We start from the raw sequence: 27,367 nt of genomic DNA, 5'->3' as shown, positions 1-27,367 counted from the left end.
TGTTCCTGTCAACCTGTTAACCCATCGAAACTTCAGACATCTGCTTCTCTGGTTGAACCTTTCTGTGCCCAGCTTTAGTTTGTGCGTCTTTGCAAGACACCACATCTCTTGAGCTTTTTAGATGATTCAGATTTAAAGAAAAACTGAGAGAATGAGGCAATGTTAACAAATTCTTAATTTATTCTCCTGAAGAATATGAAAAAAGACAGAGGAAAAGACAACAAGTGCGTCACAAGAAGCTACAGTACAACAACAGAATCAGAGCAATCAGTATACAAAGTAAAGTCGATCGAGCTAGGATTGCCTCGCGCCTGCAGTGTTCCTCCTCTGGAAGCATTAATTCAGGAAAAAAAAAAAAAAGTCCCTTTAGCCTCATGTTGTGGTATTTCTTTGGGAAGTCCAGCTGGGAAGGGAGGAACAACAGCCGAGCCGACGTCCAGAGCTAATCATACGCAGTAAACTTGTTGACAGAGAAAATGGAGATCGAACTAGTTGCTTTTAAAATCTAAATGAAGGAATCGAGTTACAGCTTGTGGAGAACGGTTTCCCATAAAATACCAAGACAAGATAGTGTTTAGTCCCCTGATACTCATTGCATGTTTAAATGGCAACAAATGTCACCTGTGATAACTTTAGAAACACAGTGTTACCTCAGATGCTCTTTTTCCCTCCATAAACAACAATGGTTCTCTTCCAGAAAGAGAGGCTGTGAATCGAAAGGCAACTACAACAAGAGCTAAAGAACCAGCATCTGCCAGGCAGGGCATCCAGGCGCGACCCATCCAACCTCACACAGACACATCCTAAAGATTCGCCTTGCTTCCCGGCTGGAGTGTTCAGTTTGATTCCAGCACCGCTTCAGAAAAACTTGACGCCTTTTCCATCATCCATGGTGATGATCTCTGCTTTTCCTTCCGCCTGTAAAGCCTGCAGGGAGCGCTGCAGCATCCAGTCCTCTAAACCATGGAACTCTGCAACGAGAAGAACAATGACCTATTAGAGGGTGCATTAACCAAGCACAATATAAAGGGCTTTAGATGGTTCAATGAATTGAAAAGAATAATGCATCATTTAAATGTCTTCCTGTATTTAAATTTTTTATTTATTCATCTTGTATATCAGCATTTTATGTTTTACCATTTAAACACTTTGGATCCAGGAGAAAAAGAAAAAAAGCTATAATAAAAACAACTTTAATCATATAAAGCATAATGAATTAAAGGGGAACACCTTTTTTTTGTACATTGGCCCCTTGGTTTTACGTTATTACATCATGTTCTACTCACCCATATTAGTTTTGTGTCATTTGGAGCCATTCTGAAGATATTCAGTTTTGTTATATCCAAGTAACGTCTTCCTAGGGGCAACGAGTTGAAGGAACAAACTAGATTGTTCATAATTTATTCTTTATGGTACGCCAGCATTCATAACATGTAGGCCAATCACTGTCCCCCAGACATCTGCGGTTATATCTTTTATATCTATTTTTTTTTTTAACAAAGCTGCTTGTGTATGACGTCATCTGTACGCCGGACTGGAGTTGTGACAGGCAGCCTGGGCCACAGGCGGCTACGCTCTACCTCTTCTATTCATTCGGCTAGCTAATCTGAATCCTAATTCCATTTCGAGAGAGAGATCATCTGTGGTAGTAGCACTAGACATCTTCCAGGCATGTGAGTAAAACTAGCAGCAGTTCAGCGGACAGGAAGAATGAATGGTAGCCGGCGCATGCAGATGATGTCATAAACGCGCTGCTTTGTTTTTAAAAGATATAAATATAAAAAACATAACCGCGGGTGTCTGGGAGACAGTGATTCGCCTACATGTTACGAAAACTGGCGTACCATAAAAGAATAAATTATGAACAGTTTAGGCAAGGCAAGGCAAGGCAAGGCAAATTTATTTGTATAGCACAATTCAGTACAAAGTGCTTTACATGATTAAAATACAGGAAGATAAAACAGAATCAAAGCAAGTAGGAAAAAATAAAAAACAAATAAAATAAAATAAAAAATGCAGAAACAAAAAAAGAATATTAAAACTGTTGGATTAAAGAAAACATATTTTTGTTGAACTGTTTAACTAGAACAGTCCAAGGCAATCCTAAACAAATGTGTTTTTAGTCTTGATTTAAAGGAACTCAGGCTTTCCGCACTTTTACAGTTTTCTGGAAGTTTGTTCCAGATAAGTGGAGCATAGGAACTAAATGCTGCTTCTCCATGTTTAGTTCTGGTTCTAGGTCTGCAGAGCAGGCTGGAGCCAGAAGACCTGAGTGGTCTGGAGGGTTGATACACTGATAGCAAGTCTGTGATGTATTTAGGTGCTAAGCCATTCAGAGATTTATAGACTAACAGAAGTATTTTAAAGCCTATTCTCTGAGATACAGGGAGCCAGTGTAAGGACTTTAGAACTGGGGTGATGTGCTCTACTTTCTTAGTCTTAGTGAGGACACGGGCAGCAGCGTTTAGTTTAGTTTGTAATAAGGTAAAATGAAGGGGCCAATGTAAAAAAAAAAAAAACGGCGTTCTCCTTTAAGATCCTCTAAAGCATCTGAGCTTTGATGGGGTCAGATTGAAAATATTGTTTTAAAATAGTAAGAAGTAAGCAGTGTATTTAAGCAAGTTGATCAGAACAAAACATCCACCTGCTAGTAATACGATGTGAGAGATTTCTAGATAAATAGAGACTGATTGATTGAACGACTTAATTGATCTCACAGTGGAGAAATTTACTCATTATACTCAATAGAAAGAAATAGCAAGGTGCCAAAAAGAGCACCTTTTGGGGGTACTTACAGTAAACGAACGTACGTACGTACGTACATACATATATACATACATGACAGCTGAAGTCTCTTATTTGGCAGGATTATTATAGAGTTATTGCACAGGGTATTAACACTGGTATTCATATGATGCATATAGTTTTAGGCTTTACATGTAAATACTGAAATAAACCAACTTTTTTCATTAACATTTAATCAAAAGAAATTCTTATTTCAGAAAAATCAGCTCCATCTATGCAGCTTTTGAACAGAATGAATCATTAAGTACTGAGCTGACCTTGGAATTGATAAAACACAGCAGATGACAACGCTCCGCTTATTATCACCGACTGTGGGAAGTTTAGGCTGGATTTCATACAACCTGGATTCCGTTCTTTTCCACTCTTGCTCCAAACTCCAAGGCCTTGATTTCATAATGATTGCAACAATTTAATTTCGTCTGGGAAAGATGACTTTAGGCCACCCAATGAGAGTCTAATCCTTTTTCCCCCGAGCTAAGGGCAGACTCTTTCAGCTGATATCCATGGTTTCATCCGTGGTGGTACTTCCTCCATCTGCAGTCGTTCATGGCTTCAGAACTTCCCTGAAACCCTCCAATCTGCTTTGCATAAACTCTGAAGACTCCAATCACCATTGTTGTTGGTGCAGTTTTTCCTTCCACTTAACTTTATATTAATCTGCTTCCATTCAACCATTCAGATTGTCTAGTAGCTTCTATTGTGGATTTCCCTCCTTCCGGGACGGTTCAGTATTTGTTGGGTAATTATAAAATCTTTGGACATCCACATGTTTCTGGAAACTACAGGACCACAGTCTAAACTATTATTCTATTATTTTTTTTCCATTTCTCCAGTTTTTCTTGCTTTTATTCTAGTTCTGATTCTTGGTAAATCACATGTAAGCAGAAAACGTCTCATAACCCATTTTTTTGCTGGAATTAAATCAAACAGCAGACTACATGGATAAACAGGAATAGCTTTAAGCCTTTGGTTGAATACCTGAGTAACAACTGACACACATGGATGGTATGAGATCCCCCTTGGAGACGTTTTTTTTTTATATCCCCAAAAAGTTTGGGAAGAAAATAAACAATTCTTTGAAATTAGTCTTCAAAATACGATCCAAACGGAGCAGTGAACGATGGCGTACCTTCACCATCTGTGTCATCACCGTTGGAGAGCTCATAGAGTGTAAACACCGAGTTGTTCATGCCATTTTTAGACACCTGTGGAAACAAAGTAAAGAAGAAAAAGATTAAATAATAAATAAATAATACCTTCTTTTAAAGATGTCTGCACTAAATCAGACCTATTTGGCTTTTCTCCATCTGTTGAAAGAGATTTTGTGGAAAATCCACATTATTTTTGACTCAGAAAATTTGTAGTAAAATATGTGACAATAAAACGTTCAAAAGGAGAGTAAAGAAGCAGATGAGCTGCAGCATGACTTCCTGTTTCTCCGAGGCTGTAAATGTGACCTAGTGTTGCTTCAAAACGAGAAAGAAAAGTGAGCATAGAACATAAAGCTGATGTGTTTTTATCTTCTGTAAGAAAATGGAAACAAATGCTAAACTCATTTGAAATCTACAGCCAGAGCGATAATCACCGCCGAACTGTAAAAAACAGGGCTAAATAAGGACAGAATATCTAAAAATATTTACCAAAGTTTTCAGTAATTGATAAATGAAAGAATTTAATTAATGGAAATTAACCTTATAAGATTTTTTTTTTAATCTTAAAACTCAGAAAGCATAATCAAGGGATTTTAAAAGAAGATTTTTATAAGAAGAGAGCCTTTTAAGTCCTAGCAGCAATATAAAAATTAAAGATAAACATGACATTTAGTTTCTGCACACCAAACATCACTGCTAAAATGAACAGAAGGAGGGAAAACACAACTATCTGCATCAAAAAGCAGAAAATGTTATAATCGGAGTCAAGTACTGACTTATATTACTTTTATCTGCTGATAGAAATATCAAACATTTGGGAAAAAGAATCAGTCCTTCTTTATAACAACAAACAGCACATTTTACTGTCGCTCTGCCAGCTTCACCAACAACAATATTATTGGTAACCGGAACAAAATGTACAATAGTCCAACTGCTGTTTATATTATCTATACACCCGCATCATGAGTGACGTACCATCTCAGCCTGTATGGATCATAATAGCTGCTGTCCTACAGCTGGACTCTTTAAATGTGTTTCATTAGTAATTAAGCGTACAGCACACAGTGTTGATGGAAAAACAGACAATTATGCAGCCTGAGGCGGTGCAGAGCAATGTTGTTGATTTGTTGTTTATGTGCAATAGAAGAGCATAAAAGGAAAGTTTAAGTTTTACATTTTGGTAACTGGTCTACTCTATCTTGGGGAATGAGAGCTGGTAGCATGGATAATAAAAGAGCTGAGGGGGAACATTCGGATTAACAGGTCAGGGATTTTTGATGTGCAAATAATGAGACCATGAAACAACAATTTTTTATTTTAACACGCCGTTTAAACTGGACAAGAACTAAAAATATACAGGACGCCATTGTGGAACTGGTTGTCACTACCCGATCCGTCCTGGAAGCACGATCCATCCTGCACATGCGCGGACAGATGTACATCCAGGTGTCCATAAATAATGTAATTATGGTACTAAAATTACGTATTTCTATCATTAACACACTAAAAAATGCTATTACACTTTAAAAAAAAAGTTTTATTACTTTTGTGAGACAATTTTTATGCTTTTTACATTTTCTTCTCTGACGTCATCATCAGACCATGCTCAGAGCCGCCTGGCACAACATGTTTACCACGTTTATCCGCATTTTAGTTGTTTTTTTCCCTTTAGATTATGCAATATATACTGTAAGGTTAACACGAAAGGAAAACATAAAACCCGAAAAAGACTAGATTTTGTCATGGTCTTGGTTCTGTTGTTCTTTACTTTGCTCCTTGTTTTCTAGTTTTATTGGTTTAATTCCAGTTTTGTTGTAATTTCTAGATTTATGTTAGTTCTCATGTTTTTCTGTTGTCCTCTGTTGCCCTCTTGTGTGTGTGTGTGTGTGTGTGTTCCTTTCCCCTCGGCTCCCTCGTTGTCTCCTCTCACACCTGCTCCTTGTCAGCTCGTTAGCCCTGCCTTTGTCTCTCTCTTGTCAGTTCCTTGTCTTTGCTGTCCTCCCATGCTGTTGTCCACCTACCTCGTCTCTCCCTGGCTCCTCGTGTTTTGTTTCCCCAGATGTCTCCATAGTTCTGGTTTTCTTTATTTTTTTTGTTAGATTTCTGGATTTGTATCTCTGTTTCCTGTGTTCTTTAATTAAATCAGTCAGAACTCATCTCAGCTTCACTCGGCTCTGCATCTGGGTCCTTAAGCAACCTTATCACCTACTGTTGACAGATTTATGTTTAAATCCAAAGCTGAAAAGGTTAGCTCCCGGAAGTAGTAAAGAAAGTGTAGTGGCAGTATTTTTTGATATAGAAAAAGCATATGATATGATGTGGGTTGAGGGATTATTAATTAAATTATAAACTATTAAATTATAAACCATCACCAGTGCAGATCAGGCAGAGATGACTGATAAAAAAAAGGGTTTTAAGGCATTTATTTTCTCAGGAAATACATTATTAACCTTTAATTCATATTTCAGTACGCTTACTATTTTTGGCGAGGGAGAACGTCATTTAGGTCTTTTTAACAAAATAAAATTGAGGGCGACCCGGATGAATATCTAGATGTGCATGCACAAAATGAGCTAAAACTCCAGTTTAGTCATAAGATAAGTAACCCCATAGCATGATGCTGCCAACACCTTTGGCCACTGTAGCTCTGGTGGTGTTTTGATAAGTTTTTATGCCAAATATTCAATTAAAAAATATGTCAAAATATTTCATTAAGTTTAACTAGACCAGACAGCTGCCAGAGCTGGAATACCTCGAAGTACAACATCTTAGTCGAAACCAATGGAAAAAAAAAAGAAAAAAAAGATGTGAATACTCATATAGATCTGTAAAATATTTAAAATGATTAGCCATTATGTTGAGATCTATAGTTGAGCTGGTTTTACTTTTTAAGCCAGATTTTTTTTTTTTTGAAAAAGCTAAAAAATAAAAAAATAAAAAAGTGTTTGTAATATTTATTACTTAAAATGTTAGCACACATTTTACAAGGAACATTACAGCCTAAGTTGAAAGGCCAAGAAGGAGGAGACGAAGTAAAATTATTCTAATAACAATCTTTCAGAGTTAAACTAAGACTTCATTCAAAAAGCAACCAAAATATCAGCATTTTAAATCATTATTTTATATCTAATGGCAAATTCTCATCAAAATATTCATCTAACTTAAAACTTCAGTCTTTTTACTTGGCCCTTAAGGTCAACAAGTGCATAAGCCAATGTTTCAGTCTGACTGCTTTAGATAAGCAGTTCCCTCTGCTGAGATTAAACGTATCTCTGATATTTAAGGTTTTACCGCAGAAAGACAAACAGTGTGGTTTCTCACGCTTAAAAGACAAGAGAGGAGACTGGCATGCTATCTACGGACGTGTATCTTTACTGGGATTTAGTGCGCTCTGATTTCACTTGGATTCTGCCTTATCAAAGAGATAATGTGCAGATTTACTACGACAATAAGCTAACAACCATCATGACATTGAATTGGTAAACCTTAGTTTACCCCAAAGAATCCTCTGAGCTGATAGAACAGAACAGCAGCTTTGTCATTTAAAATTCACTATCAGATTATATGCTGTGGTCATTTTGCAGATCTTTGATATTTTCCAATATCCATTACTGTTATGGAGTTATTTATTCTCCAGGTGCATAGTTTTTATATTGTTAAAACTGTGCACTTTACAGTACAGTATTTTTTTTTTAAATTCAGTGCTCACCATTATGTTATTCTTATGCATTTTTCTAAGGTGACCATTTTTTTATAATCCTTTCCGTGCTGTAAACACCAGAATTTTCCCCATTATGGGACAATAAAGGGATTTTCTATTTTATTCTATCCTAGATTACATAAAATTCGAGAATAATTCGATTTTCGTTCCATCTTGAGTTTTTGTTCTGGAAATAATTGCTTAACTTCAGACCGACAGCATAGAGAGGATGCTTTAAATTAACAAATAATGTAGTTTTCAGCAGCAGAACTTTAAAACAATAAACAGGAATCTGTTTCTGTTTGTTTTACTTTTATTTAGAAAAACTTAATAGGATTATGATAGAGAACGGATAATCCCATTGCTCTGTCCCCCTGATGCTGAAAAGCCTTTATTAATTTAATTTCTTTGGATTTTTGCTGCTTTTTAACATCTCCCTCTCAGAGGAATCTTTTTTGCAGGCATTAAAAAAAGCTCTTACCTTCAGAGATTTACCTATTATTGGATTAAAAAAAAAACAGGGATAATTTATCCAAGAACCGATTATGTTTTTAGTTAATTCTAAACTATAAATATCAAGGCTCCATATAGAGCTGAAATGATTAAATGGATTAATTAGTTATATCACAATCATCAAATAATTTGCTAATTAACAGAATCAAACTAATTAAGGAACACAGACTCTAAAAAGCTGCTATTTTCTTAAAAAAATAACCTACGTTAACCTACTTACAGCAATAACCACAACCAAAGAAAAAAAAATTAAGCATTTTCCATTTAAGATTCAAGATACTAATTGGATATACTGTATATAATTACATGTATGTGTAATTTTATTGCATTTTTTTGTTTTCCATGTCTTGGAAATTTACAATTAATTTAAGATTCACAATACTTCAGCACCATTGGTTCCTTTTTCTATATTTCAGCTTTTTTTTACTAAAAGTATTTCTTTTTACTATACATTATAAGTGTATATATATATATATATATATATATTAGTGCTGTCAATCAATTAAATTTTTTTAATCGCGATTAATCGCATCAATGCCTAAGTTAACTCGCGATTAATCGCATTTTAATCGCAAATTTTTTTTCTGATTGAAAATCATTTAAATACTCTCGATGACATACAAAAAATACATACAGGCTAGGTTTGTGCCAATGTTCTTTTTTTAAAATGAAAACAGGTCACAGACACTGATTTATGCCATAGAAACATATGGCAAGAAGATGGGGAGGCATGTAGCAAAAAATAACAAATATGTAGGCAAAAAAAAAAGGCCCTGAAAACAGGCTGATGTAAAAGACAGTCTTTACAGTTAATACAGTCTTTTGAACAAAGAAAACGTTTTACCCTACTGCTGTAAAATGTAGTAGAGTTAACATTAGATGTTAATTAACCAAGGTAATAATGAACAGTTTTCAATCAATACATCAAAATCAATAGACCGACATCACTAGATGGAGGTAGTCTATGCTCTAGAAAGTTACTTTTCAGCCTCTTAACAAAAAAGAGAACACACACACACACACACACCCACCCACACACACACACACGATACCGACCTGTGGCGTACACAGACAGCAAGAGTGCCGTAGCAGATTCCATTTCACCTCAGTAATCTGTTTTCTCAGCGTATTTCAGGTTGCTACTAGTTACCAGACACTCAACTTGTTTGTTGGGGGTGGGGCTTAAAGAAAAGGCACTAGCGCTACCCAGTGTATGAGCGTCTTTTTTCCTTGAGGAGCTCTCCGCTCTCGAAGCCTATGGAAAATGCATAGACTGGGGGAAAATAGCCCCGCCTTCCCGCAGGCTGCAGCGGGATGTACTTGGAAAATTGTACCATAAAACCACATAGCGTTAATCTCACATTAAAAAAATTATCGCCATTAAAATGGCCTCGCGTTAACGCGATAATTTTGACAGCACTAATATATATATATACATAAGTAAATCTTAAGAGATTAACCTCAATTTCTGCATGTATATATAATATGCTGACTAATCTATATATAGATTAGTCAGCATATTATATATACATGCATATAAATGCTTGAAATCAGGGTGTGTTTCAGGAAAATGAAAGGTTAAAAAACATTTTATTTTCTGCAATAAGCAAAGTATAAACCCGAGCATTCCTTTGAATTGATTTGACTTTTGTCTTGAAAGAAAAATCTGGAACATAATTACTATTCATGCTTAATTTCTTTTCCTTCCTTTCACAGAATATTTTAAGGCTTAACAGAAGCCTGGCAGACCGATGAGTTAAGGTTGTTGTTCATAAGCAGCTGAAGTTTCTCTTTTACTGACCTACAGAGTACAGACTGCAGCCACTGGACTGAGAATTAATATTAAAAAAGCACCCAAAGTTCAAATTATTAAGCTTAGAAACGACACAGCAAAGAAATCATAAAATCAGATCACAACACAAAACAATTGACTGTATATCAGTTTTGTCAATATTTCTAAACCCACGGATAAGAATAATGGATTTAGGATCAGGTTGGTGTAGAGTTTGATTATCCCAGAGGTTTCAATGACATAATGAAAGAGAAATAATGCCAAAGAACATGTGATTGGAGAAACATTAATCTCTCAGCTCTATAAATAACAGATCCTCTCACATTATCAGCCGTGACAACAAAGTACAGTCTGTAACTCACCCACTGGTATATCAACTTCCCCCATTCCTCTGGTCGTCTCCACATGACCAAACACCGCGACTTATTTTTGTCCAACCAATCCAGGTTGCCTGAAGTCAGACACCAAGTAAGTTTATCACAGCTGGAGATGAGTGTGAGACAAACATCAGAGACATAAAGACACAAAAATATTTACCTTTTTTCCTCAACTCCTCGAACACAACTTGAATGGCTTCCACAGAAAGTTTTCCTGGACTTGAATTAAGGTTAATTTCAACTCACATTTAGAAATAAATAAAAGAATAAAGATTGAGAAAGGAGAAATTCATCTAGTGGAGTAAAGCTGCGATATAAAGCGTCAACCAGACCCGTCTTAAAAATCCAGAACAATCTAAGGACAAAATGCTTTTCATTCACAATTTAAGCTGAAGCAAAAACGCTCACAAAAATTATTGAAACTATTTTTATGTCATTAAAATCTCTTAGTGATCTGCAGGGAACAAAAGTATTTTTTTTTTTCAAATCAAGAGGCCCCTGGCTGAATATTTAACTCTTAGAGATGCAGCTCATAGATTAACATTTCTATATCAAGGGTTGACCTTTAAGCACAGTCTGCACATTTCTCAGTCAGTCATTCCACAATCAAACTGTTTTATCCAAACCTGATCAATGTTGAAGGGCGATCATTCTACTGTATGAACACCAAGCTGAATAATTTTTTTTTTTTAAATAAAAATATTTGTTATGAGAATATAACAAAATTTCAACCCAAAAGATACATTAAAACACCTTTGCAAACCAAAGTTAACGGTACGAAATATGTTCAAATATCCAACCAGGATTACGCTGCGTTATAGTGTATAACAAGGGAAACATGTGGTTCCTCTTTAACTTGCTAGGCTATTCCAATATGAATGGTTTTGATGGTTTTTTTTTGTATATACCAGACTATGTTCATGTTTAACCTCTACTGATTAAAGAAAATCAGTGATAAATTAATAACTGTCATATTTAAATACAACAACGCAAAGAGTTCAAATTAAAACATTAAAGGAGCTATAAGTAATACTGACACCTAGTGGCTCAAACTGGAACAACAAACCAAACATACAGGCTTCATCTCAATATATTGTGTACAATAACTTGTGTCACATAGAATACTGTAAAATGTTCCCTGTTAATTTAAAGGAAAATGAAAAAAATAAGTATTGTCCTTTGAATAGGATTATTAGAAATTAACTGTTTATCCAGAGTTCTTTTATATGAGCGATGAACATTAACTACAGTATTAAGTAACGAAGCATCGTGTGTTTCAGTCAATTTAGTATGTTTCAATGGAGGACACTTCATGTTTAAAGGATTTTGTTCTCCGTCTACATCTTTGAATATGCTTGTGTGTCTTATAAGCCCATAGAGGCCTTGCCTGTGACGATCTCGGCACTGGTGCTGGCTTAGTCTACAACTCGGCACACCTGCTCACTGCACCCTGCCTGCTATTAACACTAAGTGGTTCTGCCTCCATATGTACTCCATTTATAACCCAGATAGTCTCAGACTAGCCACTGAGTACTTTCCAGTGTTTCAAACCTTTTTTTGCCAGCCAACCTGTTACCTGACCTGATTCTGTCTTTTTTTTCACCGAGCCTCCCTTATTTGATTCTGTCTGCCTGCCTGGAAACCAAACCTGATCTGCCTCTGGACCCCTACATCAGTTCAGCCCAGGATTACCTGCCTGTTAGCCTGACCCCCTCTCTGTCTGTGAGTTTCTGATTCTGTAACCTGACTACGCCAGATGGATTTGCTCCGCATATCCATCTGGAAACCTTCCGTAGAAGTAATTTTGGGAAGGGGCGAAAATACTGGTTAGCTGATTGGCCTATGTTGGTGATAGACGGGCCAAATAAACCAATCAGATTAACGAAGCATATGACGTAACAGAGCGACAACGAAGAGGAGCCAATTGATAGATCAAACTCGGAGACCGCTTCAAGATGGCGGAGTGAGGAGACGCTCCCTACCGAGATCTGCACATAAAATTCATAAAACGCGGTAAAGCCCTGACTATATAAACAATAGCACTATTGATTCTCTACAAGACAACATAGACAACATAATACATATTATTTACAAAAAAATGCCGAACCAGAAAGGAGCGAAAAGAGGTCTAGAAACATCCAAGTCCAAGCCTGCGTCTGAGACGGCTAGCGAAGCTAATGTGGCTAGCGCTTCAACCGGTAACGCATTATTTGATAACTGCCACAACTACGCAGCTGCCCCCTGAACTTTGACTTTGAATGAGGAAGAAATTACCGACTTTCCTGCCCTACCTGTTACACCTCTGAAATCGCCAGCACCGAAGAAGGTTATGTATGATTGCAGCAACACGGAGCCTTCTGCTACAAATGAGATCATATCCAGTCTGTCTGCGCTGATAAACGTCCGTTCTGACAATCTAGAGAGCATGGTGCAGGAGAACACGCTAAAGATTGAGGGTCTCAAAAAGACTATTGACTTTGTATGCGCTGAAATGAATGATGTGAAGATGAAAGTGAATGATCTGGAAAAAAGAGTTACAAGAGAAGAAGGTCGTGTGGATAACTACCAGCAGAGGCTTGATGAGTTGGAAAGATATTCCAGGAGGTGGAATCTCAAACTACAAGGAGCTGAAGAAACTGAGAAAGAAGACATACGAAGAAAAGTGATAGAAATCTGCCAGTCAGTTCTACCAGAACATAAACACAAGCTGCCTGATGCCATCGACACTGTTCACCGTCTTGGAGCCAAACGTACAGGTAACACCAAACCTAGAGGGATCATCATTCAGTTCTCCTCCAGAGTCCTCAGGGATGCAATATGGAAAGCAGCCAAGACATCTTCGTACCTGAAGAACAACCAACTGAGATTCACTGAGGACTTGAGCAAGGATGACAGAGAACGACGCAATAAACTTTGGCCCTTGATAGACAAAGCCCGCAAGGAAGGTAAACCAGCGTACTTCGTTGGAGGTCGTGGATTTATGAACAGATCAGAAGTCTTCCCTCCTTCACTCTCAACGAATCCTTAGAAAGGATAATTTCACCTTTTCATTTACAATTTAAATGTGTTTTACACTATACTCTCACTTCCCGTTTCTTTTGAACATTATATATTCTCCTTTAGGCAATATATAATTTAGTTATGAAGTCTTACCTTGTTCTTGTTGTAAGATCCTAAAGTACCATAGTCAAACCAAAATAGATAGCAAAGTGCTATTTTTCAATTATCTCTCTTGTATTATAAAAATTTAGTCAGGCCTCTTACCGATTTACTACTTAAAGCGTGCAGCTATCGGTCCCCTTCCTTTGTGAACTCCACTTTATCATAAAAGTGTAGTTCTTGTTCTTTATTCTCTGTTATTCTTCTTAAATAACTCTGTCCGTTTCATTTGTATCTCTCAATGCCAGGGGGTTAAGACAAACAGGTACAAGCAAAGCATTATTCTTATTTGCCAAACAATTTAAAACAGATTTTTGTTTTTTTCAAGAGAGTCATTCTACATCTTCTGATGTTAATTTCTGGAAATTCCAGTGGGGAAATGATATGTGGTTATCTCACGGATCTGAGCGCTCCGCTGGTGTCGCCACACTTAAAAATAATTTTTCTGGATCTGTTTTACATACTGTTTGCGACACTCTAGGTCACTACATTTGCTCAGTAATTGAATGCCTTAACAATACCTTTATTGTTGTTAATATATATGGCTACAATAATATAACGGAAAACAACAAACTATTTGAATCATTAGAAGACAGAATTACTTTTTGGCTTGCCAAATACCCAAACTCAATCATTTTAATTGGTGGGGACTTTAACATTGCCTTAGACAATACGATGGACAGATGGCCCCCTAAGCCGCAGTCCTCATTCAGTGCCAGTTTAAAAAATTTTATGGAGAAATTTAATGTTGTTGATATATGGAGAGAAAAATTCCCAGATGACAAAATCTTTACATGGAGCAATAAAATAGGTTCCAGACAATCCCGGAAAGATTTTTGGCTTATTTCCAAATATATTAACAAAGACAATATCGATATTAACATACTTGCCACCCCTCTTACAGATCATAGAGCTATTCGCATTAGCATCCAGATTTATACCCCAGATAATATATCGTATAAATGTGCTTACTGGAAACTAAATAACTCCTTGCTAAAGCATGATGTGGTTAAAACTCATATTAATAAATCAATTTTATATTATTGGAATAAGGCTAACAAGGAAGGGTCCTTTTGCAACAATTGGGAACTTCTCAAATTTGAAATTAGCAAATTTTTAAGACATTACGGAAGTCAGATCTCTAAATTAAAGAAAGCTGAAGAGGAAGAAGTCATAAGCAAGATCTCCTCCTATTACCTAAAATGCCAAGAAGAAGTTTCAGAGGTAGATAAATTAAATTTAATAGAAAATCTGAATAAACTGGATGCTTTGTATAAACACAAGGCTGAAGGTGCCTTCATCAGATCCAGGTAACGATGGCTGGAAGAAGGAGAACAAAATTCTGCTTACTTTTTTAGACTTGAAAAATACAGATCAAGAATAAACTCTATTTTCCAACTAAATATCAATGACATTATATCAAACAATCCTAAAGAAATTGCAACCTTTTGTACTAAATTTTACTCTAATTTATACAGCTCAAAATATAATAAAGAGATATCAGAATCATTCCTTAACAAAATAAAAAATGTACAAACTATTGATGTAGAAGATAAAAACTACTGTGACAGCCCTTTTACCGTGGAGGAAATTTCTAAGTGCATTAATGCACTCAAGGCCAATAAATCCCCCGGCACAGATGGTTTATCTGCTGAGTTTTATCAATCATTCTCTAAGCATATAGCTCCATTTCTCTTACAGGTATTTCTAGAAAGTATAGAGAACAACACTCTCCCTCCTACCCTGACTCAAGGCCTAATAACACTCATTCCAAAACCAAACAAAGACCCTCTATTTATTGATAATTGGAGACCTATAAGTCTACTCAATAATGATTATAAAATTATGGCTTCAATACTTGCTTACAGACTTAAAGAGGTTTTGGACACAGTTATTGATGAGACACAATCAGGCTTTATGAGGAACAGACACATCTCTAACAATATTAGACTTGTTCTAGACTTACTTGATTATTCATATCTAGTGCCTGATGAAAGTTTTATTCTTTTCCTTGATTTCTATAAGGCCTTTGACACAATAGAACATCAATTCATTTTTCAATCTTTAATAAAATTTGGTTTTGGCCCCTTTTTTTGTAATGCAGTCAGAACATTATACTCCAACTCCAATAGTGTTATTAAATTGCCAAACGGCACCACCCCAAGATTTGACCTAAAACGTGGCATTCGTCAAGGATGTCCCGTTTCACCTTATTTATTCTTACTTTGCTCTCAAATCCTTACAACTCATATCTCCAATAGTGCCGTACAAGGAATCAGCTTACCTAACAAAGTACTCATAATCAGCCAGCTGGCAGATGATACCACACTATTTTTAAGGAATGCAAACCAGATCCATCTGGCCTTAGAGGTGATTAATACTTTTTCCAAAGCCTCTGGCTTATTTTTAAATTTAAAAAAATGTGAATTGCTACCGATTAAGGATTGTCATGCTATTGATATTTGCAATATTCCTATTAAACAAGAAGTTTCTTATTTAGGAATCTTAATCTCTAAAGACCAGAAGTTAAGATGCTCCTCTAATTTCATACCAATTATACAGAAAACCAAAAATAAACTGAACCAGTGGCTTCAGAGGGATTTATCTCTTAGAGGAAGAATTTTGATTTCTAAAGCTGAAGGATTATCCCGACTGACTTATGCTGCTCTCGCCTTACATTTAGACAACAAAATCTGTAAAGATATTGATCGTATGCTTCTTAATTTTATATGGAAAAATCGTACTCACTATATCAAAAAAAGTGTTATTATGAATAATTATGAATCAGGTGGACTTAACTTTCTGGATTTCTCTACCCTAAATAACACATTTAAAATTAAATGGGCCAAACACTTCCTTAAGAATCCAACCTCTATGTGGAACATTATACCACAACACATTTTCTCATGCTTTGGTGGCTTCAACTTTATTCTACATTGTAATTACAATGTTGAGAAACTCCCTGTAAAACTCTCATCTTTCCATAAGCAGGTGTTCTTAGCGTGGACGCTCATTTATAAACATAACTTCTCACCTCACAAATACCTCATCTGGAACAACAGAGATATTCTATTTAAAAACAGGTCACTCTATCTTGAAACCTGGGTTCAAAGTGGAATTTTACTGGTGGCTCAGCTGATTAATAAAGAAGGACGATTAATCAATTACAATGAATTCTGCTCGATATATAATTTTCCAGTTAGTATCCAGGAATTCTCCATGGTGGTTAATGCTGTACCTTTGGGCACCTTAATGTTGTTTAAAAACACTAATTATACTCTGTCTGTTCCTCCTTTTATCCCTGCTCTAACCGAATCATCTATGGGAAAAAGCTGTTTTTCAATGGAGTTTAGGAAAAGCAATGAGAGAATACGCAGATTGTTCCAAGAACTTACTGTTTCTCGTCCAGCCATAACATTTTATTGGAGCCGTTATATCCCAGATATTCACTGGAAAACTGTTTGGATGATCCCCCATAAATATTTAATTATAAACAAGGTGAAGGAAGTGTCATTTAAAATTCTCCATAAAATTTACCCTGCTAAACATTATATGATAAAATATAAACACGACATAAACACTAATTGCACTTTCTGTGAGGGCCATCCAGAAACTGTGACACATCTTTTTTGGCTCTGCCCTGTTATACAAAGGTTTTGGTCTGAATTTAGCAGGTTTATTATTGACCATATCTTAAACAATTTTTCTTTATGCTGGGAAAATGTTTTATTTTGTTTCTATAGATTTCATAGAAAGGTTGCTGATCATTTCTTTATAATAAACTTACTAATACTCTTTGCTAAATATTATATTCATAAATGCAAGTTTGCTAATAGGACACCTTGTTTTTCTTTTTTCATTAAAGATATGGGTCTATATGTCAAATCAATAACAGACTCTACAAATCAAAAGGCTCAAAGGACAATCTCGATATGTACGTCTTTGCATGTTCTTATCTAATCACCCCTGGTTGTATTGCTTGAATGTTGTATTGTTCATTATACTGTTTGTTGTATACTAATTTCATTTAAATAAAGTTCATTGAAAAAAAAAAAAATGATAGATCAAACTCTTGCCGAAACCAGTCGGGAGAAGAGCAAAAACATCTTTTCCTTTAAAAAAAAACCCAGAGCAGTGTTTTGCTCTTCTTTCAGTGAAGAAATACTCTGTAATTCCGATAAAACTTGCTCGATAGCCACGCTAACGCTAGTTTCATCGGCTGAAGCCGCCATGTTCTTTAGACTGAACTGTCGCGCTTCTCGTTGCGTCACACCTCAACCCGCCTCAAAGCCAACGCTGATTGGACGTTCGTTTGGTGAACGGCTCCAAATTTTCTTTATCGGAGAGTCTCCTGACTGATTAGCGAGTGAAACCTTGAAAGCTCGCGAGATCAGGATGGTCTCACGGGGCTACTGATTCTGCCTAACCCCGTTGCTTCTCTGAACCTGCCAGTTATCGGACCTGGACCTTTCTTCCAGATTGCCCCTCTGTTCTGTCTCTTGGACCCAATCTCTGGAATCTGTAACCAGACTGCCTCTGGAGCTCATCTGTCTCAGTCATCTGCAAACCATCCTTCACAGAGCCTACCGCCAACTCTGAGACCCACTTACAGGGGATTTCCAGTCCGAGAGCTGTCTGCGCGCTCCCTGCCCCACACTTAGCCCACACTCTCATTACTAAAGTCCGTTGCATTTCACTGACCTGTCTGTGAAGTATCTTGGGTCCTATTTCCTGTATGTTACATGTCCACCTTTATGGTGTACAGCACAAAAGACATAAACACTTTCCATCCATGTTAAACCCAATAAAGTGGGTGTGGCCTATATGTCCTGTCATGCAGCTCCTAGCGGCGGTTACAAACATCCGGAGCTCCCTGTGCTACCTGCATTAGGTAGCATTTTGTGTCCCTATCCTACTTCCCTCCTTACTGCCAGTACTATTCTGAGAGCACTTATTACAGCTGACTGCTGATGCACCTCCATCATGGCTGCAGAGTCCTTAACAATATAAGGTATTCACCCTCTGCTCTTCCTCTTTGGAAAGCGTTAAACAGGTTGGCAACTCGAGAGGACGAAGCAAAGCTAAATTCAAGATGATGAATGAAGCACATTCAATGTCAGCAAACTGCTGATTTTAAGGATTCTTTAAGGGTTCTTAGGTATTGATGAGACTAGTGATGGGTAGATGAGGCCTCAAGAAAATGATAAATTCATATAAGCCATATATCAAAAACTGAATAAGTAACAATAAATAAAATTGTAATAAATTATTTAATAATTTTGTCAAATATAATATTGATTTTGATTTTTTTTTTATAATTCTAAAACACAAACTGTCTCAGACAAATTAAAGGACTTCACTAATGAACAGTAAACCTCAAAGCGTTGCTCAACATTTGTTATGTTTTTTTTTCATTATTCTTATTTAATATTACTTTTGTCAACTTTAATTTATTTTACTCGCTGCTGTTTTATTCTGTCTTTAATGGAAGGGTATGTAAACTTTCAGGGGTTTATAGCAGGCGTCTGCAAACTGTGGCTCTGGAGTTGTTGGCGGCTCTTTGGACCATCGATCATGGCTCCCAATAGCGGCTGAAAATGATAAAGAACCAAATAATAGTTCTGAAAATAGTATGATAACAAATACAAGTGTTAGAAGCTCTGTGAGTTTTTTGAAGAATAGCCTAATTACATGAATTTTACAAAAGAATGGCATTAAATGTAAAAAAAAAACATGTTTTAGGATCTATTTTTCTTAGCATCAAACACTATATTACAGAAGAAAATCCATGTTTTCTATTTATGAAGCGTTTTTATGTTTTCACTTACGATATTTTAAAAGCTAAAACACACAAAACACACAAAACTGTTTTTTAAGATTGCAACAGCTTTCCTATATAGGATATTTAAGAAAAATAAGTTGTGTTTTTTTAAAGGTCATCTAATATTTATGACTTTAAGCACCTTTTTTTAAGAACTAAATGGCTCTTTGTATTCTAAAGGTTCCAGACTCTTGGTATATCCAGAGGGGAGTGGGAGTGACAGGGGAGTGTTGGCCTAGTGGGTTAGAGCAGTGCACTTGTGCTAAGAAAAGGTTGCAAATACCTGGCTTGGTCCCTACAGCCTGCACTCTGGCTTTGAGCATGACCCTTAACCCAACACTGCTCCCCAGTGGCAGCCCACTGCTCCCCAAGGTACGGAAGAGGCTGCGTTCACACCGGGGGCAGCTGGCGCGACAGAAGCAGCGAGTTTACATGCAAAGTCAATGGTTGACGCGCGTCAAGGCGCAGCAAAAGGTCCCGCGGCACGTTTCGAGCAGCAAGCGCAGCGCGTCTGAGCAGCTGAAGCAGCGCGTCCGGCGCGTTTTGGCATCTGACGCGCGTGACGCGCCGCAAACGCGTTGCTGCTCGAGATGGAAAAATTTAATTTTTGCTGCTCGACGCGCCGCGTCAACCAATCAGAGAAGCTGATCTGGGAGCTGGCTGGGAGAGAGACACAGCGCTGATGACACAGACCGCTCTGATTACTCCTCTTAAACAGTTTATTAACGCATAATTAACTTAAAATATATACATCTGCCAGCAGAATATGTTCGCTTTTATTATCGTGGTGCCTGCAGATCGGATTATTTAGATGAAAAACACCTACCAGCCGCCGCGGTAAACCGCGAGGAGGCGACCCGCCAGAGGCTGCTGATGAATGGATTCCTTCTGTGGGGTCTGAGCGGCTCCGACAGAAATAATATTGGGAGGCAGGATTGTAATCTGGATGAACTGACTGCACTGATGAAGTTTTCAGGTGTATTTTCTCACTTAAAAACATATTAAAACTACTTTATTCCCACTGATCACAGCAAATATAGCTGCAAGGCAGAGAAAGGATAGTGAAGCTCCGCCCAACGCGCGTCAGAGCCACTTTTGGACCGCGCAGGCAGAGCAGCAAAGTTGCTTCAGCCGCGCGTCAGAACTTACTGGTACAAGCAGCAAAAATGAAGCAGCAGACGCGATTTTGCTGCTTTTGCTGCCCCCGGTGTGAACGCAGCATAGGGCCACTGAAAAAAAAAAAGTTAACTGATTTTTAAATTTTATTTCAGTTTAACATGGGAAAAAAAGTCAGAATTCTGACTTTTTTCTCAGAATTTTGGATCTTGGGCACCATGAAGGAAGAGATGTGGGAGCACTCAGCTTCACTGACAAAGATGTGAGTTGTTTTGCAACTTTTTACGTGCCCAAGGGGTCCCCTCATTAATGGAGCAGAAGGTCATTAAAACAAGAGAGCTAGTCTCTAAAACAGACATGGCTATGGCTTGATGCTAACATGTTTGTTAGCTGTCAGAATTGTGAGAAAAAAGTCAGAATTCTGACTTTTTTCCCATATTAAACTGCAATAAAATTAAAAAATCAGTTAACTTTTTTTTTTTCCCCAGTGGCCCTAATCCTCTTCCGTACCAAGGGGATAGGTTAGATGCAGGGGTAAATTTCTCCATTATGAGATCAATAAAGTTCAATAGTTATTGTATTGTTTTATTATTCTATAACTCAATGCGAATTATTTAATTTTAAAATATCATTTAAATACACAGTGTATAATGTGACGATGTTATAATGTAAAATTTAAAGTGAAAGGTTTGTGGATGTAATGTTGCTTGTTGACTGATGTAAGATATTTTTTTTTCCTAAAGAAAAAAACCTTTCAAAGTTCTTGGATTTAGGCGATTCTCTTTTCTTTTTTTAGGCAAGTTATACAAGCCTCTCTGGAAGGCAAAACGTATTCTAGGTCAAGCAGTTCCCCAAACTCCTCACTCTCAATGCTAAGAGGATGGTGATCCTTAATTATAACTTTTAAAAACTGCCTGGTCTTTCCTTGATAGCATTAAACAACCTGAAACTCAGTGTGCTTCTCTAAACAAACGGTCAGCGTCTCATACAGATAGAGGAGCCTATTTCCTTTTTTTTTCATACAACAAGGAGGGCTTAAAAGTCGCTACAATCCTCTTCTTCTCCTGTTGTTGCTTATTTAGATGACAGCTCACTTGCACAAATGCGACATTTCACCTGCGATAAATGGAATAATTGAAACAGAGACTTTTTGAGATCTATTCGGAGTCTAAAAGATGAAAAGGACGTAGATCTAATATTTGCATTTATTAGATCGAAATGATCCGCAGGCCGAAACCGTTCGTTTTTTTCAGGCTCCATATCAAAACGTCTGAATGAAAAAACGATTTCTTTTCTTCTTTTAATGTATTTCATTGGGAGTTACTGATCTACCTCATAATAATAGGTTAGCGCCTCTGTTAGAAGCAAAACAGCAGCTGTATTGATCAGGAGATTATTTCTTACAGCTATAAGCAGACTGTGTGCTTGACTAATGCACAAACAACGCATCCATGTTCCCCGACAAATCACTAGTTGAGACTATTTTCTGGTCCGCTTTTCTTTCTGGTTTCAATGTTTGCAAGCTGCTGCTTTTTTTGCAAACACAAAATACTAAAATGCTGCATTTTAGGGAACAAGGAAGTAAACACAGGCTATGCACTAACAAAGTGGTTCTGCACTGTACCTCTAGGTTAAAAAAAGAAGAAGCTTGACTTAGATGTTGTTTATAGGGAACGTTACTTCCATCGCAGGTAATAGATGATTTTGGTTCAATTCTACAATAAATGTCTTACTTATTGCTCCTTTAAAGGCCCAGAAACCAGATATTCATGTCATAATAAGTCAATCTAAACTACCGACTGGCGCCGTATAGATGATGGAGTGGAGCTGTACTTTCAGGATACGTTCTATCTTCTTGTTGTTGAACACAGGACTCTCCTGTGCTTCCATGACATCCACGGTGTAGAGCTTGTGGTGGCGGCAGTAGGACAGAACCAGGGAACACCAGGCCGCCAACTGTTTCTGTCTCGTGTCAACATTGGGCTGAAGTCTGTCCGCAAGGGAAAAAAAAACAAAAAAAGACGTACTCATATTTTAGGGCAAATCCATTTGAAAGCAAAACTAATGGAAAGTTTTTTCATTAAAACTATTAAAAATGTTTGTTATTAGAAACACTACATATAGGGGATCATTTGTGGTATTTTTTATAAAATGGATGTTTTGGTTTTAACAATTTTAATAAGTAATTATCGCTGGATTAAATCTATAAAATTTATCTGGAGGGTTTCTTTCAGTTTTTTTTGGGAAATTTTACATTTATTTTTTTCTTTATGCAACTTACACTAAAAGATGACAACCATTTAAAAAGCCCTGCACTTGTTTTTTGGTCTGATTTGAACTTTTCTCTCAAAAAATGAAGTTTAACAGATCAGTGAATTTTTTTGGGTTGGCCAATATATACTTCCGTTTTTCATTTAAATCTGATTAGGCCATTCTGCTTAAGCCATAAAGACACATTTGCACAACATTTGTTAAAAAAAACAAAACAAGTAAATATATGAAATCCTAATTGCAAAACAACTTTAATTTGCCAATCGATCCGTTGGAGACTGATGGAAAGATTGGTTGGCTTTCACAGCAATTGGCAGTTAATGTTAAGCTTTGAGGAGTAGAAAAACACATTTTGTATCAGTGAATGCATTAACAAAAAAAGCTGTTGTTTTTTTTTGCTTTGATTTATAATAGTGTTTATGTTCATACTTAATTAACTGGAAATCAGCAAAGAGAAGATAAAAATAATCAAGGTGTGTCAAACTCAAGTCATCAACAGTCAGGATTCACCTAAAAGATGCAGGACATCAGCTATTGAGGACTGGAGTTTACCCCCCGGCCTAATCAGTGCATCCAAAAATGTACAGTAAATAAATTAAAGTGCTACATGTTTTTTTGTGTTTACTTGTTTGTTTATAAGAGTTGTAATTGATATTCCTGAAGAAAATGTGGACTTTATCAGGTACTTATGGATCAGACTTTTATCTACCTGATCAAATGTACATTATATCCCTACCAATACAATGCTGTGGAAAAACATTAGCCAATCTTTAAAAAAATTCTGTTTTCCTTATTAAAATTAAGAGTTATAGATAATCAAACTTATTTTAACAATACAAAAATAAGCGATCTAGATATAATTTCAAGTTATTCAATTTTTAAGGAAAATAGCTATTCAAACAAACTTAAACCAAAGACAAGAGCAATATATTTATACTTATTTACTTATTGGTTATATATTTGTAACGATATGAGAGTTAAATGACTCCATAATGGTGGGATGTTAGCGGTCAAAGATCCTATAAAACATATTTTCCACTCAGAGCAAACCTGCGAAAAAAACTTATTTCCATGCAAGAAGTTATTTGCACGGGCCTCAATATAAATCTGCAACTGAAATATGCCAGGAGTGGCTGTATGATTTACTTTAAAAAATACAACTGTGAGGGTGAAATTACTTCCTTAGCAATCTTAGCCAAAATTAGCTTGCTAACGTGAAGCCAGGTCCGAAAAATCAGTACGACTTAGTGAAGCTAAAAATATTGAAAATAATAAAAACAAATGTGTTTGGACGCTCTGTTTATGAAGTGGTTAATATAAATCCGACTCACGTAAAAAACGGTGGGAAATTATACTGCCAGGGCCACTCAAAACTCATCGCAGTGGATGCGGTGTTCACAGCTGTTAGTGTCCGGAAGAACATCCAACCACCTAGGTAGTTCCGTTCCGGGGAAAGGAACATAGACCCAATTCCTACAGTCGCTGAGGAGGTTGAGCAAACATAAGTCAGCAGATTGTTTTAAAGCATTTCGATTAATACTGCTAAAGCACCTAATAAGATTTTTTTAAATGTTTGTTTCTTTTATATTAGTTCTTTTTTTTAGTATTTCGTATTAGAATTAGAATAACACTGAGTCACTGATTAACACTAAGTTGTATAGGTCTACTCAGTGCAAACCTACGATAAAAATATATTTATCTGTAACAAGAGATTATTTTTAATAATAATTGTCATTTATTCAAAAAAAAAATAAAAATAAAAACAATCCACTGGACTTTGTTCACGTAAAATAAGTGTAATTTATAAAAAAAAAAAAAAAAAAAAAGGACTTTGTTCACAAATTTGAAGACCTATTTATTGATTGACATATTTATTATGTACTGTTTTTAATTTTCTTTTTTTGGAATGACTATGACCCAGATGACTGAGGACATCATTCATCAGTCCAGTGTCATTAAGTTGATATTTAACAAATTTATCATTTATCTTAACAAGAGCATAACACTCTACACTACTAAATTACTTACATTTAACATTGCTTTCATATTTGGAATATAATCAAACCATACAGAACAAACAGCGAAGTAAAAATGTGCCAAATATCCATAAAAGATAAAAAGACACCACTGTTTCAAAAAAGTTTTCCATGAAACCGTTCTTAAAATTTAAAGCAAATTTATTTAGATACATTAAAAGTGAGTGGAATCATCACTGGGAAGATGTTCGCAGTTTCCCATCTACTGGTCAGAGCTAGAAATGCTATTTTAAACTTTCAGATATCATATTTGGTCAATTAGCAGATTAACTAGGTCATATTTACTGGTGTAACTGGTGGCAGGCCCATTAAGCTGAATACATTTCTCTGTAGAGTAAGGACATTTGCTTATCTTCATTCTGTAACCTTTGCTTAAGTCTAAATGTGAAAAGTAAAACTAAAACACTAAATGGTTATACTCATTTGGATAGCTATAAAAATACTATAGGTTACTTTCTAACCCATAAAATTAAAGTTGCTTATTTTTGTTTTAAAAAATGGGTAAGATTATTTGACAATCCTGCCTTAAACTTCTGGGTAGACCGAGAACCTGTGCTTTACTTTGCCAAAGTTATAATGTAAGAATCTTCTGCTTGTAAGGGAGTAAAAATAGTCCTTCTCTTCCATTCTGAATTATTGTGGCTGCAAACATTTGCTCTGTTATTTTACTTGTTCTTAACAAGCTGTACATTAAAAAATTCCAACAACAGGTGTTAAGTATAGTGAAGATGAGAGACACCAGGTTCAGTGATGCAGATGAGCTTAACCCTATAATGCCACATGTATTGAATTTGATACAAACGGTTTCTGAAATGTTTTGCATCTGACACCTTTTGCATAATTTAATGGTAAAAACTTTGCTCAAAATCCTATTGTACACAATCAGATATACATGATAACAGCCAGTAGAAGACTACACAAAAAATAATCTTGACTTATCGCATAGTAATAATTAATATCAAAAATGTATTTCTGTTTTTTCTTTTTACATATTTTGTTAAAAGGGCAAATAAGGAATTCAAACCAAAAAAAAGTTTTTTTCTGTTTTGTTTTATTCTTGGATCAGGCTTTAAAGGGTTAAGGCCACTGTTAAAGCAACCTGAGCTTCTGTCATCACCTCAGCAGAACCACAGCTAGATCACCTCCATGCCGACTGCCGACTATAGACATAAAGCACATTATGTGGACATACTTTTCAAGTGACCCAAGTTTCTGTACGTATGAACAAATACTTTGAGCTATTATAATGAACTGGTGAACAGTACATCATATTTATATTTTTAGAGAAACAGTATTTTAGATTTGCATAAGAAATAATCACCAGTATTTACCGAAATACATTTTTTTATCACATGTACCTAATGAAATTGATGACTTCGCTTTTTTGCTTTCAATTACAGGGATACTACTCTACTTAGAGCTACTCATTTGAAAAATATCACAATTTTAAATAAATGTACTAACTTTTTTAGGTTTCTTTTACTTCTTTTTGAACTGGTGTTTGTTGGTAGATTCAACAACTACTGGCCTTTTTGTCCAATGCTTGCTTGTGGGCATAACATTAAAACTCGCCTCCCCTCCCAGTTTGTAAAAACTCTGATAGGTGCAGCTGGAAGTGGGCCGCTAATGAACTTCTTCCAAGGGCCTCATAGAATCGGAGCAGCCACAAATTTAACATACAACAATAAATATCTGACACATTTTAAAAGAGAAAAAAGAAAACCTTGATTTTTTTTTCAAAAGTTAATTTATTATAGAAAGAATTTATGCTTTTTTTCCACCAGCTTGCAGCATAACTATACCATTTATTACTATTTACAGGACATATAGTTATGCTAATTTCCTCTTTTCTGTTGGCTGTTAGATTAAGTTGACTTCAATCTGTTAATATATAACTATTTCTTCTCACTGTTTTATCTTAAAAACTCTTCAGGTACAGCATAATTGAAAAAATACTCTGCCAGTCTTTTACAATCTACATCTAATCCATTTTCTACTTCACACAAACATGTTGGCAATAATTTCATCTATTTATACATTTCTATATTACAGTAAATTTAATGGGAAGAATTAGAGGAAAAAAATGGAAGATGTAAGAATACAATAACAATTATTACCAGAATTGATATCATGTAACATCAGATCCTAAACAAACGTTAGAAAGAGATTAAATGCTTAAAAAAAAGAAGATAAAAGCTCATTTAAGACAGCGTTAATGCTTCCCAGGTTTTACCAAACTGATTTGGACATTTTTACTTCATCTAAGACGAGAAAAGCAAGCATCAAATAGGAGAAAGTGGCTTTAGCAGTTTTCGAACATTTAGATTCTGAAAGCAGTTTGACACAGAGTGCTTCTTTTACTGAAGAAAAGTAAAATCAGTGCAGCTCAGACTTATTCCTACAATACTGGAACAGAGAGTTTGACAGTGCGAACGTCCTCAGGCAAAAAAAAAACAAACATACAGAGCAAATCCCTTATCTTGGCAGCTTAATTTCAACGGCACTTTTAATTTATTCCATAAATTTTTTATTTCACATGTGGTACTAAAGCTGCTGATGTGCATACGATGGGAAATCTAAAAAAAAAAAAAGAAAACAAAAAGTCTAGCACTTTTTTACACGTTCG

At 36.0% G+C, this 27,367-nt stretch overlaps 1 protein-coding gene across 1 annotated transcript; it reads right to left on the bottom strand.

Moving 5' to 3' along the window:
- Window positions 1–157: 157 nt before the first annotated feature.
- Window positions 158–24,145, bottom strand: vps25 (vacuolar protein sorting 25 homolog). Its single transcript, XM_038296980.1, has 6 exons — window positions 24,037–24,145; window positions 22,279–22,424; window positions 10,499–10,552; window positions 10,324–10,412; window positions 3,935–4,010; window positions 158–971 (listed from the first exon to the last, which is right to left on the bottom strand). Exons 1-6 carry the CDS (start codon window positions 24,126–24,128, stop codon window positions 859–861), a joined length of 570 nt encoding a protein of 189 aa, XP_038152908.1. The 5' UTR covers window positions 24,129–24,145; the 3' UTR covers window positions 158–858.
- Between the last annotated feature and the right edge of the window lie 3,222 nt (window positions 24,146–27,367).

This window comes from Cyprinodon tularosa, unplaced genomic scaffold, assembly GCF_016077235.1.
Source record: "Cyprinodon tularosa strain WSP-4 unplaced genomic scaffold, ASM1607723v1 ctg38, whole genome shotgun sequence".
In the NCBI taxonomy this organism is placed as follows: domain Eukaryota; kingdom Metazoa; phylum Chordata; class Actinopteri; order Cyprinodontiformes; family Cyprinodontidae; genus Cyprinodon; species Cyprinodon tularosa.
The sequence above is the reverse complement of the archived record's forward strand: the minus strand, read 5'-3'. Positions and strand labels throughout refer to the sequence as shown.